The sequence below is a fragment of the Aedes aegypti genome, chromosome 3 (genome assembly GCF_002204515.2).
Source record: "Aedes aegypti strain LVP_AGWG chromosome 3, AaegL5.0 Primary Assembly, whole genome shotgun sequence".
Classification (NCBI taxonomy): Eukaryota; Metazoa; Arthropoda; class Insecta; order Diptera; family Culicidae; genus Aedes; species Aedes aegypti.
Window position 1 is genome coordinate 201,079,683 of NC_035109.1, and position 18,699 is coordinate 201,098,381.

Genomic DNA, 18,699 nt, shown 5'->3' on the forward strand with positions numbered 1-18,699 from the left:
TCAATCAATGTTAAATCTTACATCAAGCTCCTCAGAAATTTCCTCTGCATCTGCGGCACTTTCCGGGCTCTTCCGTAGTAACTTGTCCAACTTATCCAAATACCCAGTTTCGGCCACTATCAACGTTTTGAATTCTCCCATCTGACTAGAAATGTGCTCCAGAAGAGCAGTCCGCGTGTACACCAGTGATGTCACCTCGCTCCACCTGGCATTCAGTTTTGTGAACTTTTTCGCCAGATACGATACCTTGTTATCGGTTTCGGTTAAAATCAATTCATCTATTTGTAGCAAAACTTCGTTGCCCGACTCATTTAGCTCGCGGAATTTCAACGTCTGCTGTTCGCAAGTCTCTTTCAGTATTTGAAACTTGGATTTGATCTGGTAAAGCTCATTTAAACTTTTGATGTCTGAATTCAAGCTTTTGGGTGTGTTCATTTCCAAATCATTTAACCAGAGTTCAGTTTCGTGTACCTTCGACAGAATACTCTCAGTGGTGCTTTTAACTTGATTCAATTTGGTAAGATTGTCGCGATACTGATTGGAGATGGTCGAATGTCGTTCACAGAGCACGTCTATCAAGGCGGCAAGCGAATTTTGAGACTGGTCTTCACAATTTTTAACGATTATTTCGGCAAAATTCTTTATGCTAATTATATCGATGTCCACTTTTTTAAGATCCGTAGCGTATTGGTCATATTCTTTGATTTTCATTTCTAATGCTTTAATTTCGCCTAGGATAAACATTTCATTCTTTAGAATGTGCTCGATCATATCCAACGTATTAATGACATCGTCGTACTCTGAATTAAAGTGGTTCAAATTCTCAATGGCAATATTTTGCTTGATAATACTGTCATTCAATGATTGCGGGATATTTGACCATGCGGTAGCTAAATGTGAATATTTACTATCGGCCATCAGTTTGGTAATTACTTCTCCATATCCTTCGTCAGCTTGTTTATTATAGACAGTTTTAATGGAATGCATATTGTCTAGATTTTGATGCATGTCTTTTAAATTAAAATAGATGATTGGCAATTGTTGTACCTGATCAACTAGTTCTTGGATAGATTGGATTTCATTGCTGAAACCTTGGAAGCTGCCTTTATCGATTATCAAACGGTTTATTGAATTTTTCATGTCATTCCAGCTTTCGACGAATAGTTCGAAATCCTGCTTCCAAGCACTCCAATCTTGTCCACTGCACGAATGTAAAACCTGGCGATTTTCTTCGATTTCATCCGTGAAAGAGTTCATATCAGATAAGCGCTTTTCAAGATCTTCCGTTGTAACAATATTCGCATTTTGTTGATACCAATCTCGTGTGTCTGCTAAAATCAGTTTGAAACCAGTCAAACTTCTACTGAATTTATCCTTTACAACTAGACTCTTCAATTCGATACTGGATTTATCTAATCTGTTTCTAATAGAGTCAATCATATTACCCAATTCATTTAATTGAGTTGCTTCAATGGTTAAATCAACATTTGACAGTTTTTTACACTTGTCCAGCATTTGTTTTGCATTGAAATGGTCTTCTTTTCTTTTATCGATTATAACCTCGACTTTTTCCAGTAACGTCAGCCTTTGCTTCAAATCGGTTTTCTCAAAATCATTTAGCTTGTCGAAACATCTATCTAACGAATTTTTGATATCATACATAAGCTCATTTAGTTGAACAACCTGTTCAGGTTGTTCAATTTTTCGTTTTTTCTCTGACTGCGGTGAAAATTCCGAGCTGTCTAAATTGTCCATAAATATATCTACAACTTCTTGGGTCTCTTCGCGCATTTTTATTTGAAAATCTTCCCAAGAATTCGGTTTCATGAGCGAAGTTTTGTTATCATCACTAGGTGCGACTTGGGGAACTTGGAAGCCCATGTTTTCTACTCGTGCCTCTTGCGCTTCGAGTATTTGTGCTAATGCATCACACATATCATTCAAGTGTTCTACTTTCGACAAAATGTTCAACGAGGAGTACCCTTCGTCTTTGAGCGACTGAGCTGACGTTTCCAGTTCTTGCAAGCATCCTGCTAGTGCAAGCACGTCCTGCTTGCAATACTGTAGACATTTTATCCTTTCCATCATGGCACCCATTTCTACCGTTTCGTTCATCTCCATTTTCTTCAGATTATACTCTCGGGACTCTATCCAACGGCATATAATTCTATATTGCTCCGAAAGCTTTGTCCATCGCTGACTTAAGCTTTGAAGTTTTTCCCATCGATTGGCTATCCATTTTATGAGATGCGACCAACGCTCTTCCAAAGCCGAAAGTTTATCTTCCAGATCGCTAAAACAGTCTGAATCTATTATGATAACAAGATTACTTAGGCTGTCGACTAGTTTTTCTTGTGCTTCCATATCATTTTGCAATACTTTATGTTGCTCAAGTTGCGCCTTCAGTTCGACAGGAGTTGGACCCACATCTGACATATGTGAAATTCTGTCTTCGATCATCGTTAGAACATTTTTCAACTCGTCGACTTTATCCATTTGCAATGAGGCTAACTTTTTGTGAATTTTTGATTGCCTCTCCAAGGCATTTACACGCAACATTTCCCAACGTTCGTTCAACAGAAATAATTGTTGCTTAATTTCATTTTGTCCTTCCTGGTCTAAGCCATGCGAACCAGGATTTGCTTGCGATTCACTAATCAGTCTTGATCCTTCGTCAAGGGCACCGCAAACAAACGTTTGATATTCAGAAAGTTTTGCCATAAATTCTTCGTGATCATGGAATTGTTTTTTGGCATCAGATAAGCTTTGGGCATCAACTATTTCTTTAGAAAATAGTTCTTCCGCTTCCAAAAGCATTGTGAGCACTTCCTCTACTGCTGTTTGATAACCACTGAATTCGACTGAAAAGTTTGTGGCCGTCGAGACTGGTCGGGAGGATTTCGGTTCCCAATAGAACGAATCCGTTTTGTCTGGCAATGAAACTGAGTCGCCAAATTTAAGGTTTGAGCCTGTAACTTCAGCGTGTTCTAATCTTTGAACTATTGGCTTACTTTGCGACAACACCTTCACTTTGTTTTCTCTATTAAAATTGCGCAGATCATCGATAGACTGAGCGAGTGATATCTCCTCCAGGTGAGCCAAATTTCCAGCATGGCCTGGAACAAGGTGATCATCGTTATCGGCGATAGTTGCTCTACTTTGATCTAAGCCGTTATTATTATTTCTAGAATCGTCGTCCGTATCGTCTTCAATTTCTTTTTCGCTAAGAAGTTGAATTTCTTCCATGCTTTCCACATGTTGTACTAAATGCTGAATACTTCCTTGATGTTCAAGTCTTCTAGAATCGATAGCATTGTACAGACACATCACATACATTAAAATAGATTTTTTATCCGGTTTGTTTGTGTTGACATCTTCCGGATCAAGCAATTGTTCTATTCCTAAATGTTTGTACGCCAAGTCAAATGCCATACGAAGCCGGGCAATAGGATGCTTCTTGAGTGCAGCTTGCAAATCCAACGTGGAAATAGCTTCAGCTAGAATAGCTAAAAATGCTGAGCCGTCTGACCAACTGGATGAGAAATCGGAAACCTGAAATGAAAATATGTAGTAAACTGTAGAAATGTTATTGGAAGATCCCATACCTTTATTCCATGCTTTTCTACAAACTTCCGGGTCCAGTTGAGTAGAGATTTTTCGATACCACTGATCGCTTGAGAATTGACTAGCTTCTGACCGTCGAAGCTCAAAGCAATCAACCATATCAGTCCCAATGTGAGTTTGGCATTTCCCGAGTTTATATCATCACTGGATATGTTAACGAGTTTTACTCCACATTCTTGCAGTACTGCCAGTGCTTTGTTCAGATTGTTAATCTGATGAACTCGCATGCAGCCTTTCTCGCGTTTCTGTAAACGATACAATGAGGGGGTTAAGGTGAAGATGAATTTTCAAGAGCACGGATCTGGAGAACCAAACATCCGTTTAAGCTGAAAACTTAATCGATTGGTCACTCGCTGGTGGTGACCAATCGATTAAGTTTTCAGCTCAAACGGGTGTTCGGTTCTCTAGATTCGTGCTCTTGAAAATTTGAGGTTTGGCTTCGATTCATCTTCACCTTAATCACCTATGGTATTTATTATGATTTTTAATCTAATCTTCTTCCTTCTATCTATCTGTCTATCTATATCTATATAAATAAAAATGGAATGGTGTTTGTATGTCACGAAATGGCTTACGAACGGGTCAACGGATTTGAATTATTCTTTCTCAGTTTTGTTCGTCAAGGGCTCCGACGTGTTTGTGTGTATAAAAATCCCAGGATATTCACCAGGAAAGTTGAAAAAACGAGCGCGAACGAAACTGTCATTTTATATGGGACGATCAAAAGTGTTTTTCAACAGCCTACTTGATGACAAGACGAAGTATGCCGGGACGCCGAAACCAATGTGATATAGAAAAGGTTTGGAGATAGTCGATGTGTGCTTGTGTTAGTGTTATAAAATCAAAACAAACATTAAGTAAAAGGGGAGTGACGTCATACAGTTTCATCATCCCGTCAGCTAGTACGAAACACTTCATATTGTGGAACTATTCAAAAGCAGAACTGAAAAAAATCTGCATCACAAACGCCTTGATGTAAATTTTTTGAAAGTTTATTCAGGACCTTAATCATTGAATATCTGTATTCCTGAGAAATATGCGAGTTAAAAAACTTTTACAATTATAGAGACTTTCAGCACTACGGCCATAAACTTGTTAGCTCACACAAAGTATTCGTGAAAAGTGGAATAATTCCAGCACTTCCATCAGTTCCGTAAGGTCCTTGTTTTCCATGCCTCTATTCCCTTCGTTCAAGATTTCGTCCTACAATAAAACAATAGTTAGAACTCAATTGAATATTAATTACCTGAAGTGCCATCTTTGCGTGCTGCATTTTTTCATGTTTTTGTTTGAATAACAGCACAGAACAACCTTGGTAACAGAAGGGTTGCTAGCAACGAATCCCAAGAAACGTTCGATAACAAACTGTATGACGTCACACATAGTCAATATGCAAAGGGTTGCTGCGTTAAAACACAAGCGGTGCACTAACACATTCAAACATATGTGTATTACACAAAAGCATCTCCTCACCTCTATTACAGCACATTGCGCCGGAACCACTAGTTAAGCAATGAATTAGCATTGGCCGTCCATAAATTACGTACGAAATATGGAGATATGCAGACTTGGAGAATTCTTACACCTTATACAATTTTTATTTTCATACAAAAATGTTATTAAGGGGAGAGGGGAGGTTTAAAAATCATGAAAATTGTATAACATAATTGATGGACATCTTCGTAACTTTGCGGAGATGAACCAGCCATAGGGCTGAAAATCTCCTTAATAAAGATAATGAATGAATGAATCTTCGTAACTCTTTATATAACGTGGAAATTGAGCTGAATGGTTAGCAGAGATGTAGAGATCTGAAGGTCTAGGGTTCGATCCTGTTCTCCGACTTTTTGATTATTTTTATTCTTCGCCATCTGTCAGATCATATTTTGTTCTTGATTTGTTTGTCAATTAATGAACTTGCCAGATATTGTTTTGATCTTATAATATCTTTACAAGTTATTGTTCAATACTTCTCCATATTAGTTTTTCTGATATTATTTTCGATCTTTTATCTCTAATCTCCAACAAACCAATAGCTAATTGTGATCGTCAGTAATTACTTTAGAACACCAAATTATGATCTTTTTCCACCTGTTCGGGTTTCATAGCATTTAAGAGGAATCAAGTGTTTAGAATGGTCGTCTATAATAACATAATATTATTGTGGGATTGAAGGAAAGGAACAAGTCGATATTATTGATATACCTACTTTTCACTTATAATTTAGAAACTTTTGATATGACGGTCATGCGACTCAAAGGCAAAGTGAGTGTGTAGAAGATTTTTTTTTGCAATGATGCAATGAATAGGTGGATAGGCGTCACAAGGGTTATTATTATTGAAGTTATTATCTTTCGGGAGAAAATACAAAACAGGGGTGTTAGGTCTGACGGAAATGGTCTATTATTGAAAATTAAAATGACACAAAATTGTTTCATCCATTCAACCTGATATTTTGTTGGACTAGCAAGTCCTAAATTGAAATTGTGCGCGCTTTCAAACTGCATAGCAAGTTTTTGAGCTTTTTGGCAATTAGTAATAATTTGTTTTCCTCTTGCAATGCTGGTATTGGCTTCTGAGTTTATTTTTTCAAAATTTTTGATAATTTCCAAAAGGGCTTAGAGCCAGGGTTCAATTGGGAAATGTTATTTTCAAAATTCTTGTTTTTTAATTGTGAAAATCGTTTTTTAATTTCTTTTTGCAAATCCTGCCATATAATTTTCATAACAGGATCGCGAGTGCGTTGAAATTGCCTTCTCCTCAAGTTCTTAAGACGGATCAAGGGTTTAAGATAATCGTTTATAATCACGGATTCAAATTTTACTTCACATTTTGGCATTGCAATGCTCCTGGCTTCAACAATGGGATTTGTTAAAGTTTCAAGAGCATTGTCAATATCAAGTTTAATTTGTAAAGAACTTTTAACATCTAGATTAGAGTCAATATATGTTTCATATATATTCCAGTCGGCTCGAACATAATTAAAAGTGGAGCTGATAGGATTGAGAATCGAAATGTAACAGGGACATGATCAGAATCAAAATCAGCATGAGTAACTAATTGGCTACAAAGATGACTAGAGTCGGTTAAGACCAAATCAATCGTAGATGGGTTTCTAGAAAAGAAAAAAAACATGTAAGGGTATTGAATTGAGAAATATCCTGAAGAGCAGTCATCAAATAAAATTCTGCCGTTGGAATTGCTTTGTGAATTATTCCATGACCGATGTTTGCCATTAAAGTCACCAATGACAATTTTTTTTTGACTTATTGCGATTCAATTTACGCAAGTCAGTTTGGAGCAATTCAACTTCTGCTCAGAGCATTGAAAAGGCAAATAGGCAGCTATGAAAGTATATTTACCAAGCTGTGTTTCAACATCAATACCTAAAGTTTCAAAAACTTCAGTTTCAAATGACGAAAACAGTTGATGTTATATACGCCTATGAATGATGATTGCAACTCCCCTGCATGCCCTATCAAATCGATCATTACGATAAACAAAAATGTTAGGATCTTATTTGAGTTTGGATTCAGGTTTCAAATAGGTTTCAGTAATAACTGCTATATGTATGTTATTAGCTGTAAGAAAATTAAACAGCTCGTCTTCTTTACCATTCAAAGAACGAGCATTCCAATTTAAAATATTTATTATTATTAATCATTAATAACAATACGTATTCCAATAACAATTTGATTAGTAAATGTTACACCAACTTGCACTGCTTCAGTCATATTGGTAGTTTTCAACATTACATCAATCATTTGATTCAATTGTTCAGTTAGACAAATAATATTAGAGGGAGACATATCACTTGAAGTGGGTACATTATCTAATGGTTTTCCGTTAGAATTTTCGGTAGACGAAGAAGCGAAGTAGAAGTTACATGTGGCGGCAGAGTTTGTTTCTATTTGATTTGAAACAATTAGAACGGGTACTCATAGTATGAAAATGGGAGTAGTTCAGATTACCTGCTACGATATAGGCATAGGATTATCCATGGGTAGATCCATTCGAAATTAAAAGATTCGAACGGCTACCCGACGGAATAAAATTAGTTTGTGAATGAGCATTATTGTAATCTTCCTGGTGGGTATGATTGTTAATCAAGCGATCGTTAACTGAAAAATGAGCATTCCCAAGTAACCACTAGCCCGCTAATTCGCCTTTTTGGGCTTATAGGGCTATTATACGGCTAATATAGGGCATGCAAGCTCTACAAACGCCCTATATAAGCACCGAGGGCGAATTAAAGTGCTATATGGTTACTTGGGTTGTTCGATACTCTACCAGGAGAATTCCGGAAACTACCGTTATCGTAAGGGACATAGTCGTTTATCTGCCTGGCACGAGCCTCGACAACTCGCTTACGCGAAAGGGAATCCCAAAAGTTAGACTTAGAATGCCCCCTGCAATTTGCGCATACAAACTTTTTGGTATCATCCTTCACAGGACAGCCATCCTTAGCGTGAGAATAACCTCCGCAAATCATGCATTTAGCATCCATGCGACAATTTTTTGTACCATGACCCACTTTTGGCACCGACGGTCAAAAAAAGTGGAGGACGAAGGAAATCTTCTCCAGGTTTCTGAAAATGTTCCCATGTCACACGGACATCGAACATAAGTCTTGCTTTTTCTAAAGCTTTAATATTATTAAGATATTATTTGTTAAAGTTAACTAAATAATATTCTTGAGAAAGCCCTTTCCGAAGAATGCCAGATTGGGTTAACTTTTTTACTTGAACTGGTGAAAATCCAAGGAAAGCATTTATTCCATTTTTGATCTCTTCAGCTGACTTATAGTCACTTGAGAGACCTTCCAAGACGACTTTGAACAAACGTTCAGTTTTGTCGTTATAAGTAAAAAAATTGGGCTTCTTCTCTTCAAGGTGTTTGAGAAGAAGTTCGCGATCTTTAAAAGTTTCCGGCAAAACGCAACTGATTGCTCATTTCGATGCAATTATCAACGTTATCCATTTCATCCTTGGAAGAAAGTTCGCATACCGGAGAAACGTCCTTTCTTCCATTCTTGACCGTTTTAAACCCCATTTTTTTGGAGGGAAGTTGTGAATTCAGATATTCACCCTTTCTTTTGTTTGTAGTTGCAACCATGTTTAATGAATAAACGAAAGAAGACGAGATCTCCTAAGATGTTTTTTTTTCCAAAATGATATCCAAGAAGGATTACCACCGCTAGCTTTCGCCAACGGGTCCAAACAAGGTTCGTAAAGGGATCAATAGTAGAAAAAATAGTACTGAAAAGTACTGTTTTTTTTGCTTTAGGTAGTTTAAAAAAAACTTCCAAGAGCAGAGAACATTCGTGTACTCACAGCACGAAGCTACGATGCGCACTGACGAAAGTAAATAATGAACACGTTTGCACTGCTTCGTCTCAGTCGATGATGATGATTGTTTTCTAATCGTTTTGAATCGTCAATGAAATGCTATCAGAACAATCGCCACTCGGAAAAAAGAAAGCAACTAAAGTGCTAACTTGTTGAATTCATTTATTCATGCGCGATTTAACTATCATCAGGTTGCGATGCGGTTTTTGATCTTTGGGCATTTTTGGTAATGAAAGCAACATGTACGCTGTTAATGGTTAATAAATTCATCAGTGTTTGGATTTTGATCCGAGTAAGCCGATCGAACCATATTCGGAGAGTGTAACAGTTCGCGAACCATAACAGTTCGTAGCACATCGCAATCGGAGAGCCCTATAAATGTGAACATTCATTATCTCGTTTGGTACGTGGCACGAGAGCGTTCAAGACCAGCAACTCTCACAGACTGCAACAGTATCGAGCCATTCGGGTGATTCATGTTTTGCATAAAATTGGTAATAATTTTCATATTTTCTGTTAATGCCAGTCTCTCACAACCTAATTATAATCTATTGGATCATTGAACACCCCTTTGATTGCAAACATAGCACAGAAAATGGAAAATATTCGCCTTTGTTCCTTGATCAGAATGAGAGTGGGTCAATGAATGTTGCAAGTGTTGACACACAGTGATCGGCGCCAAACAGTGGGTGGTGTGTGTCTGTCTTGTTTTCGTTCATGGTTCGTTATCTTCCACGAACGATAAATGTCATGCGTGTTGTATGAATGCAGGCGGATAAATGGGATGAAATTATGGCTCGTATGTCAATGATCGTAAGATTTTCCAAAGCCTGAAATTCATAGATAATTTTCATAGATCGATTCCCGTCGATTACAGCCTGAAAAACTAATGTCAATGTGTGTTTTTTAAACCATATATATGTACAGTCGAAGCTCGTTATAACGACCACTTTTATAGCGACAAAAGCTCTCTATAGCGACATTTTTCGGTCCCTTGAAAAAGATTTTAATGTTATCGCTATTCTCTATAACGACATTTCTCTATTACGACGGTCCCTTGCGATGTCGTTATAACAAGCTTCGACTGTATTCAGAAAACTGCGATTCCTGGGTACTGTGGAGAACAAATCTCGATCAAACAATGTTAAAACTCAATATAATCTTATTAGCGTGTTCGACAAACTTTGACATTACTATGGCCCTCAAGAAGCTGCAGTCAAAATAGATTCACTCCCGCGCCAAATATTCGAGAAAAACGTCCCAGCACTTGGATCCTTCGAACGTTAGGTGGTTAGGACAATCTTTGGCATCGCGCAGAAACCACGACCCCACCTCTACGGCGAACACAGTATCTAGAAGGTAGTCAAAGCTGACAGGATACGATCGGCAGGGCATATTCCAAGAAAGCCGGACAGCAAAAGGTTGGCAATAAGATCATATTGTGTCCACAAACAAAAAATAAGTTTCAATCCTTTAGAAATGGCTGACAAATTGCCGTAACGCTTCTGTTCGAATTTGACGATGCGTACTACCGCCAGGTTGTTTCAGTAAGGCGAAAATCAGTATTATTAGCATTGGGTGTTAAGGTGAAGATAAATCGAAGCCAAAACTCAAATTTTCGAGAGCACAAATCTAGAAAACCAAACATCCCACAGTGGACTTTTCTGCAAACAAATGTCTTTAAATTCAATATCTCTGGATGCCGCTGGAATAAAATGGATCTTTTTACCGCAAAAGAAAGATTTTTTCATGGGCTAAACGATAGTGAGGTGAAAGATCACTGCACGTTATTATTTCGTACGGTTTTAGCCTATTAAAGGTCATTGTACCCTATTTTCAATGGAAATGATATATTTATAATTCAATATCTCTGGATTCCGCTGAAATAAAATCGATATTTTTACGGCAAAAGAAGGACTTTTTCATGGGCTAAACTATAGTGAGGCAGGAGTTCACTGCACGTTATTTTTTCGTACGGTTTTGACCTATTAAGGTCATTGTACCCTATTTTCAATGGAAATAATATATTTATAATTCAATATCTCTGGATTCCGCTGGAATTATATCGATATTTTTACCGAAAAAGAAGGACTTTTTCGTGGGCAAAACGATAGTGATGTGAGAATTCACTGCTTGTAATTTTTTCGTACGGTTTTGACCTATTAAAGGTCATATTACCCTATTTTGAATGGAAATGATATATTCATAAATCAATATCTCTGGTTTCCGCTGGAATAAAATCGATCTTTTCACCGCAAAAGAAAGATTTTTTTTATGAGCTGAACGATAGTGAGGTAACTGTTCACTGCACGTTATTTTTTTCGTACGGTTTTGGCCTATTAAAGGTCATTTTACCCTATTTTCAATGGAAGTGATACATTCATAATTCAATATCTCCGGATTCCGCTGGAATAAAATCGATATTTTTACTGCAAAAGAAAGATTTTTTCATGGGCAAAACGATAGTGAGGTGAGAGTTCACTGCACGTTAGTTTTTCGTACGTTTTTGACCTACTAAAGGTCATTTTACCCTAAATTTCAATGGAAATGATATATTCATAAATCAATATCTTTGGTTTCCGCTGGAATAAAATCGATCTTTTCTCCACAAAAGAAAGATTTTTTTATGAGCTAAACGATAGTGAGGTAACTGTTCACTGCACGTTATTTTTTCGTACGGGGTTTGGCCTATTAAAGGTCATTTTACCCTATTTTCAATGGAAATGATATATTCATAATTCAATATCTCTGGATTCCGCTGCAATAAAATATTTTTAATCGTAAAAGAAAGATTTTTTCATGGGCAAAACGATAATGGGGTCCCAAGCAACCAATAGTTCGGATAAAAGGGCATGTTTTGCTTAATCAGCTCCCTTTTTAAGTAGTTAACCGAACTTTACAGTTTACATAAAGTTCGTTTAAGTTTGATTGTTACCTTCAAGTACAAAAGAAGTTCAGTTCAAATTTGTTCTGAACTTTCAAGTTGTTGATGAGTTCATAAGTTACTTCTCTGAGAATGAAGTTCATTTAATATCCATGGTGTTCTCTTAATCAGCGAAAAAGTTTCACTGAAACTAGATTTGTACCAAAAGTGAACTTTGGAGTTCACTGCTTAAGTACAATCCGAACTATTGGTTGCTTGGGGTAAGCTTTCACAGTACGGTACTGTTTCGTACGGTTTTGATCTATTAAAAGTCATATTACCCTTTATTAAATGGAATAATATGGAATGGAATAATATATTCGTAAATCAATATCCTTGGTTTCCGCTGGAATTAAATCGAAATTTTCATCGCAAAAGAAAGATTTTTTTCATGGGCAAAACGAAAGTGACGTAGGGGAAGGGGTGGTAAAATGAACACCTTAAGGATATCATCTTATTTCTGAGAGAAAATCGAGGAATTTGTATAATTCTATCGCACAACATCAAACTTAGGGATGTTATCTATAGCAGCGACACGAATTCAGACTGCAATAGAAAAATTTGCACATATCTCTATGGCTAACAAAAAACGATGCAAATGTTCATTTTACCTGCACTATGTGGGTAAAACGAACAGCTGTTGGTGGTAAAATGAACATCATGCAAAAAACGTGAGTAAAACAAATATTTTTGAAAATTTTCATTGCATTCCCGAAAATATATCCATTAATGATTGTAACCCATCCAAAAAGAAATCTAAAGGTATCAAATTTGACATCTTATCATACCGATATTCACCTTACTGAAAAACCACCTGACTCCCGAGCCAAAAGTTACGTAAGTTCTAATTTTCAAACGTGGTTTTCTAAAATCTTAGTTTTCGTTGATATTTTCACTTCAATTGACCTCCGTATCAACCTGAACATTCCGATTTGTAATTTGTAATTGCTCAATCCACACCCTGGCAGACAATTATCCGCCCATCTAGACACGGGCTAGGTGAGGACCTACCAAGCCTCCCCCGTTAACATGTCCTATACCGTTTAGCACACCGGGATCTTCCACAAGCAGGCGCCGGAATTAAAGCGGTCCCACAAGCTTCAGATACATTAAATAGATATAGTCCCTCTGGCACTAAACCGAATAGCGGCCTCCATATCATCACTAGCACTGCCTATCCCGCACGCCAAACAAAATGCCGGAAGTAGCGTGCCGTGTAGAACATCCGATGTTCTACACAGCACACCACCTCCGACACCATGCTCAACGTACAGCAAAGACATCGCTAATAAAAAGCGGAATGCGTCATTCGATTCAGTGCCAGAGGGACTATAAATGTAACGAAGAGGAAATGAAAAGATAGTAGAGATGGTTTGGTTGTTGGATTGCTGAAACGAGAAGAAATAAAGTCATTACATTAAAACGTGGTTTTTATAGTTGAATAAATGTATCGATAGTTTCTCATCTGTTTCTTTTCCGTGTCGTAGTTGCGTCGATTCTATCCACCTCGAGTTTTGTCGTCTCCGCTTGAGCAATGAGGACCGCGATGAAATGAAAATATAAAAATATGAGCATTAGTGTTTATCTATTATTTAATGTGGTTCTCATTTGCTTTTAAATACCTAAGTAACATGTGAACTCTGCCTCTATCAGAAAATTATAATGAATTATATTTTATTCTCCTGCACTTTCCCTAACACAAAGTATTCCTATTTAGTAAGACATTTACAAGTGCAAAAGCGCAAATAAAAGTGTGGGACCTCATCGAATCATGTTGATGCCCTCAGAGCACTCATTCTTCGATTTGCGAAAAATGAGTCCGCTGAAAACACCGACCCGACTCGACGCAATCGCGCACCTCTACCAACGCCTCCGCACATGTAAAAACTTCTGCGATAAACCCGTGGTGTGAAAGAAATGCGCAATATTATTTAATTTCAATCCTAACTGCATGACCCGTAGGCTCTATGCGTATGATTGTTCATTATTTTAGCTAAATATACCAGTTATTCCTGTACATCAGAAAAAAAGAAAAACGACTAAGAATATCTTGCAGCGTAAAGTTTAAGTGATCAAATATTAATCCTTTCTTCGAACCTAATTTCATTATACATTGGGTTATGCTATGCTTCGCGTGTGATACGAACAATTAGATTTAACAATATAATGCATTAGCATCCAAACAAATACCCTAGAAAATTTTCTTATTGTCCGACAAACATTTCAAAACAATTACGAACTGCAAAAATTCAACGGTAACTTTACTCAACAAAGCTTTCATACGATCACCCTTAAAATACACAGTCATCAGTAGACCCTGCACTATAATATCCTCCTAATATAACGCAGAGCTAAAAATCCTCTCTTGCGTTACCCAACCTGAACAAGAAAACATTTTCAAATACTTCCCATAATTTGTGCACGGCAAAACAGATTCCACTTTCTACGTAATGTAACCTAGCATGAACAGCTGCCCAGACTCTCCAGACCTGCGCCCTCCAAGATCCAAGATGCTGCTGCCTTATGTTCAAAACTTCTTTCCTCAAAGTCTGTCTATCAATTCCGAACTCTATTGCATACTACCATACCAATCAGACCCTATTCCTGATAAGACACAGAGTCATAACCCCAATGTGATGGATTTACCCAGTAAATCCACAACCTTGTCCTAACCCCTCTTACGTTTCGCTATCCTCGAAAGTCACCCATATTGATGCTTGGCAAAACATATCAGTATTCAATCCACTAATCCCAAATTACACCACATTACGTTGGTCCGTTTGGCGTCGCCGGTGGATACCTGTTCTGGCATTCGTTTCTTTCAAACCCCATTTCAACCATGTCAACCACTTTTTCAATACGAATGTTGACGAATCACGATAATCTGAAGATCGTGACCAGAACGGAGGTAGGATAAATCATTAGGGACCAACTACCACCATCAACCTGAACATTCCGATTTATGCTCTAAATCGTCCGTGCGTGATAAAATTTAATTTTCCTCGGTAAAAGGCACGGTGTTCATTTTACCACCCCTGTTCATTTTGCCACCACTTCCCCACGATTTATTTGCATGAGTTTGTTCGACTGATGGTCATATTACTCTGTTTTGTTAGAACTGATTTTCATTTTTCATAGAAATGAGATTTTTATAAATAATATATATTTGGTTCCGCTGAGATACAAACGAACTTTTTACCTCAAAAGTAACTAAGTTTTACGAGTAAATTGGTAATTGGGTGAGTAATTAGGGCGCGCGATTTTTCTTACCGATTTATTTTTTTGATGGTCATTATACCCATTCTCGACAATATTTTTAAGTGCACTTACTAGATTTTTCTGGTGTATAATCGATTTTCGACTTTTTAATGAAAAAATCCTTCTTATGAGTAGGTTGAGGTTGAATTTCGAGGTGCTAGATTATTCTTAATATGGCCGAGATAGACACTTGAACTCAGTATGTACTAGTTGAAACGAAAAGGATCAAAAAAGTTTATATGATTTTTGTACCTTTTATTCTATACTGATTACTTATCTTTTGACAGATACGCGTTTTTCGATTACCAGTTGTCTTTTTCAGCGTCAGTACTCGCATCCAATAAAAAAATCATTACACCTTTCTACTTTAGGTATTGACAACGACCAAGTACCGATAAGATAAGTCTTTCTAGAACGTTTTAACATAACAAAAAAACAGACCGTAAGCCATAATAAAAATAATTACTTTATATATATTTATCGATGGTAAGGTTTATATTGAGATATCTCTTTTCTAACAAATAAAGGGTAAAATTACCTTTGATATGACAAACCTATGCGAAAAAATAACGTATCGTAAATACTCACTCCACCATTAATTTACTCATGAAATTTTTGATTCTTTGGAGGTACAAAGATCGTTAGTATCTCAGCAGAATCAAAAGAAACGTTTAATGAATATCTCATTCCTATAAAAAATAGGATATAAAAAAATAACCTTTAATTGGCAAAAATTGTACGCAAAAATCACGTTCCCCACCTTCTCACCTCAATATTGTTTTGCTATTAAAAATGTCTTTCTTTTGAGGCAAAAATATTGGTTCTATCTCTGTAAAATTGGGAGATATTGATTAAGAAGTATATAATTTCTAACAAAAACAGTATTATGACAATCGGTCGGACAAACTCGTGCAAAAAACTCGTTTGCTGTGAATACTCATCCCACCATCCATTTAAATATGAAATAATCTTTCTTCAGAAGCGATCAGATCGTTTCTATCTCAGCGGAGTCTATAGATATACATTTATAAACATCTAATTCCCATAAAAAATAGCGTAAAATGACATTTGATAGGTCAAAACCGTACCAAAAAATAACGTGCAGTGAACTCTCACCTCACTATCGTTTCTCCCATGAAAAAAATCTTTTTTTTTTTTTTGCAGTAAAAAGATCGATTTTATTCCAACAGAATCCAGAGATATTGAATTATGACTTAATCATTTCTATTGAAAATAGGAAAGAATAACTTTTAATAGGTCAAACCGTGCGAAAAACGGCAAGCAGTGAATTTTCACATCATTATCGTTTTTCCCATGAAAAAGTTCTTCTTTTGCGGTAAGAAGATTGATTTTATTCCAGCGGAATCCGGAGATATTATATTATAAATATAATATTTCCATTGAAAATAGGGTAAAATGGCCAAAACCGTACGAAATAATAACGTGCAGTGATTTCGCATCTCACTATCGTTTAGCCCATGAAAAAATCTTTCTTTTGCGGTAAAAAGATCGATTTTATTCCAGCGGAATCCAGAGATATTGAATTATAAATATATTATTTCCATTGAAAATAGGGTTAATAGGTCAAAACCATACGAAAAAAATAACGTGCAGTGAACACTCACCTCACTATAGTTTTGCCCATGAAAAAGTCCTTCTTTTGCCGTAAAAATATCGATTTTTTCCAGCGGAATCCAGAGATATTGATTTATGAATATATCATTTCCATTGAAAATAGGGGAAAATGACCTTTAATAGGTCAAAACCGTACGACAAAATTACAAGCAGTGAACACTCACCTCACTATCGTTTTGCCCATGAAAAAGTCCTTCTTTTGCGGCAAAAAGATCGATTTTATTCCAGCGGAATCCAGAGATATTAAATTATAAATATATTATTTCCATTGAAAATAGGGTAAAATGACCTTTAATAGGCCAAAACCGTACGAAAGAATAACGTGCAGTGAACACTCACCTCATTAACGTTTAGCCCATGAAAAAATCTTTCTTTTGCGGTAAAAAGATCGATTTTATTCCAGCGGCATCCAGAGATATTGCATTTAAAGACATTTTTTTGCAGAAAAGTCCACTGTGCATCCGTTTGAGCTGAAAACTTAATCGATTGGTCACCACCAGCTAGTAACCAATCGATTTAGTTTTCAGCAGCGGATGTTCGGTTTTCCAGATTTGTGCTTTGAGTTTTGGCTTCGATGCATCATCACCTTAATGTTCGCGGTACTATATTTTAAATTATTTGTTGTTCTAACTGTTTTGTCTGTTTGTCTGTGCAGTAAGCTTAAGCGGTAAAGTTCTGTCTATTAAATGATTATCATTAATAATTTTATTTAAACAAGGTCAAAGCGCAAAGTAAAAATCGAGATATGCTTAACTATATGTTATTCGCCTAGCAAAACTTGTAGAATTTTGTACATTTTACTCACGTATGTGCGGTTGGTTAACACCTCCAGCAAGGAAAGCAATTTATGTCCATCGCGCAGATCTTCGAACAAATCGTTGATTGGAGTGGTATTTGATTTTGCGAGATAGCCGTTGATCCATTTCGTGAATGTCTTTTTCTGGATGTCCTGCCTTTCATCTGAAAATAATAATAAAAAAAAAAAACAATTATTCACAATGATTGTGTATAATATATGTCAAAATCGTACCCAAAGCAACCACTCTTAATTTTATAACCCTTTCTTCCATAGTTCGCAGTTCATTTACTGAAATATCATTGAATGCTATGCAGTAGCAGATAACACTATTGTAGAACTGGTTGACATTATTATTCACACTTTATCACACTCACATGTGAGCGGTATGCCTTAGAAAAGATAACGTCAGATTCGCACAACCAAAGGTGAAAAACAGCTAATTGTAAACCACGTTGACCATGCGTCGTCAGTAGCTAGATAAACTCATATTCGACTCATCAAAGCAAAACCACAAACTGAGAAGCATCCAACGTTGGTGCTAAAACGTAATCGAGTTGATTGAATCACCCAACAGGGCCATCCCAATACAGTTTTCAAACATCAAAAATACATTTGCTCAGGTGTTCTCAAATTGTTTTTCAAAAACGTTTACAGCTCAATCCTGCTCTGTCACTGTGGTGAATTCTGCTATAAACAGATTCTACATAAATAGTGGATTGAAACCATTATAAAGTACAACGGGGTAAGTGGACGAAAATCAAAAAATAACTTCATCTTGTTGTACAGCTAATGTGAATAATGTAAATTAAAATATTTGTAATGGTTAACAAATAAGGGACTAATATATTTCAAATCATAATCTGTTGAGATTTTTCTGATCATTATACTTTTAATATGCGAGATTTGAAAATTTGCACCGAATGATCCCATGGTGGTATAGGTGGATCACCAGTAATGTAACTCTTGTTCCTGTTATTATTTTGGATTGCTTAAGAGAAAAAAAAATCTTCAATATATAACACTATGAAGTATTTCATATATAAATTTAACTAATGCAAATTACTAGGGTGGTTCAAATTTCACCGGTCGAGCATCTTTTCGGATTGGAAATT

At 36.5% G+C, this 18,699-nt stretch overlaps 1 protein-coding gene and 1 long non-coding RNA gene across 2 annotated transcripts in view; both read right to left on the minus strand.

Moving 5' to 3' along the window:
- Window positions 1-18,063, minus strand: part of LOC5568213 (dystrophin, isoforms A/C/F/G/H) — a 352,533-nt gene extending 334,470 nt beyond the window's left edge. The window contains 4 exon segments of the mRNA XM_021850748.1: window positions 22-3,552; window positions 3,606-3,869; window positions 17,594-17,748; window positions 17,819-18,063. Of these exon segments, the coding sequence (XP_021706440.1) occupies window positions 22-3,552; window positions 3,606-3,869; window positions 17,594-17,748; window positions 17,819-17,858 (3,990 nt within the window). The 5' untranslated portion in view covers window positions 17,859-18,063.
- On the minus strand, window positions 4,601-6,159 carry LOC110679418. Its single transcript, XR_002502471.1, has 2 exons — window positions 4,936-6,159; window positions 4,601-4,827 (listed from the first exon to the last, which is right to left on the minus strand). It is a non-coding gene; the product is annotated as an uncharacterized LOC110679418 (long non-coding RNA).
- Window positions 18,064-18,699: the final 636 nt, after the last annotated feature.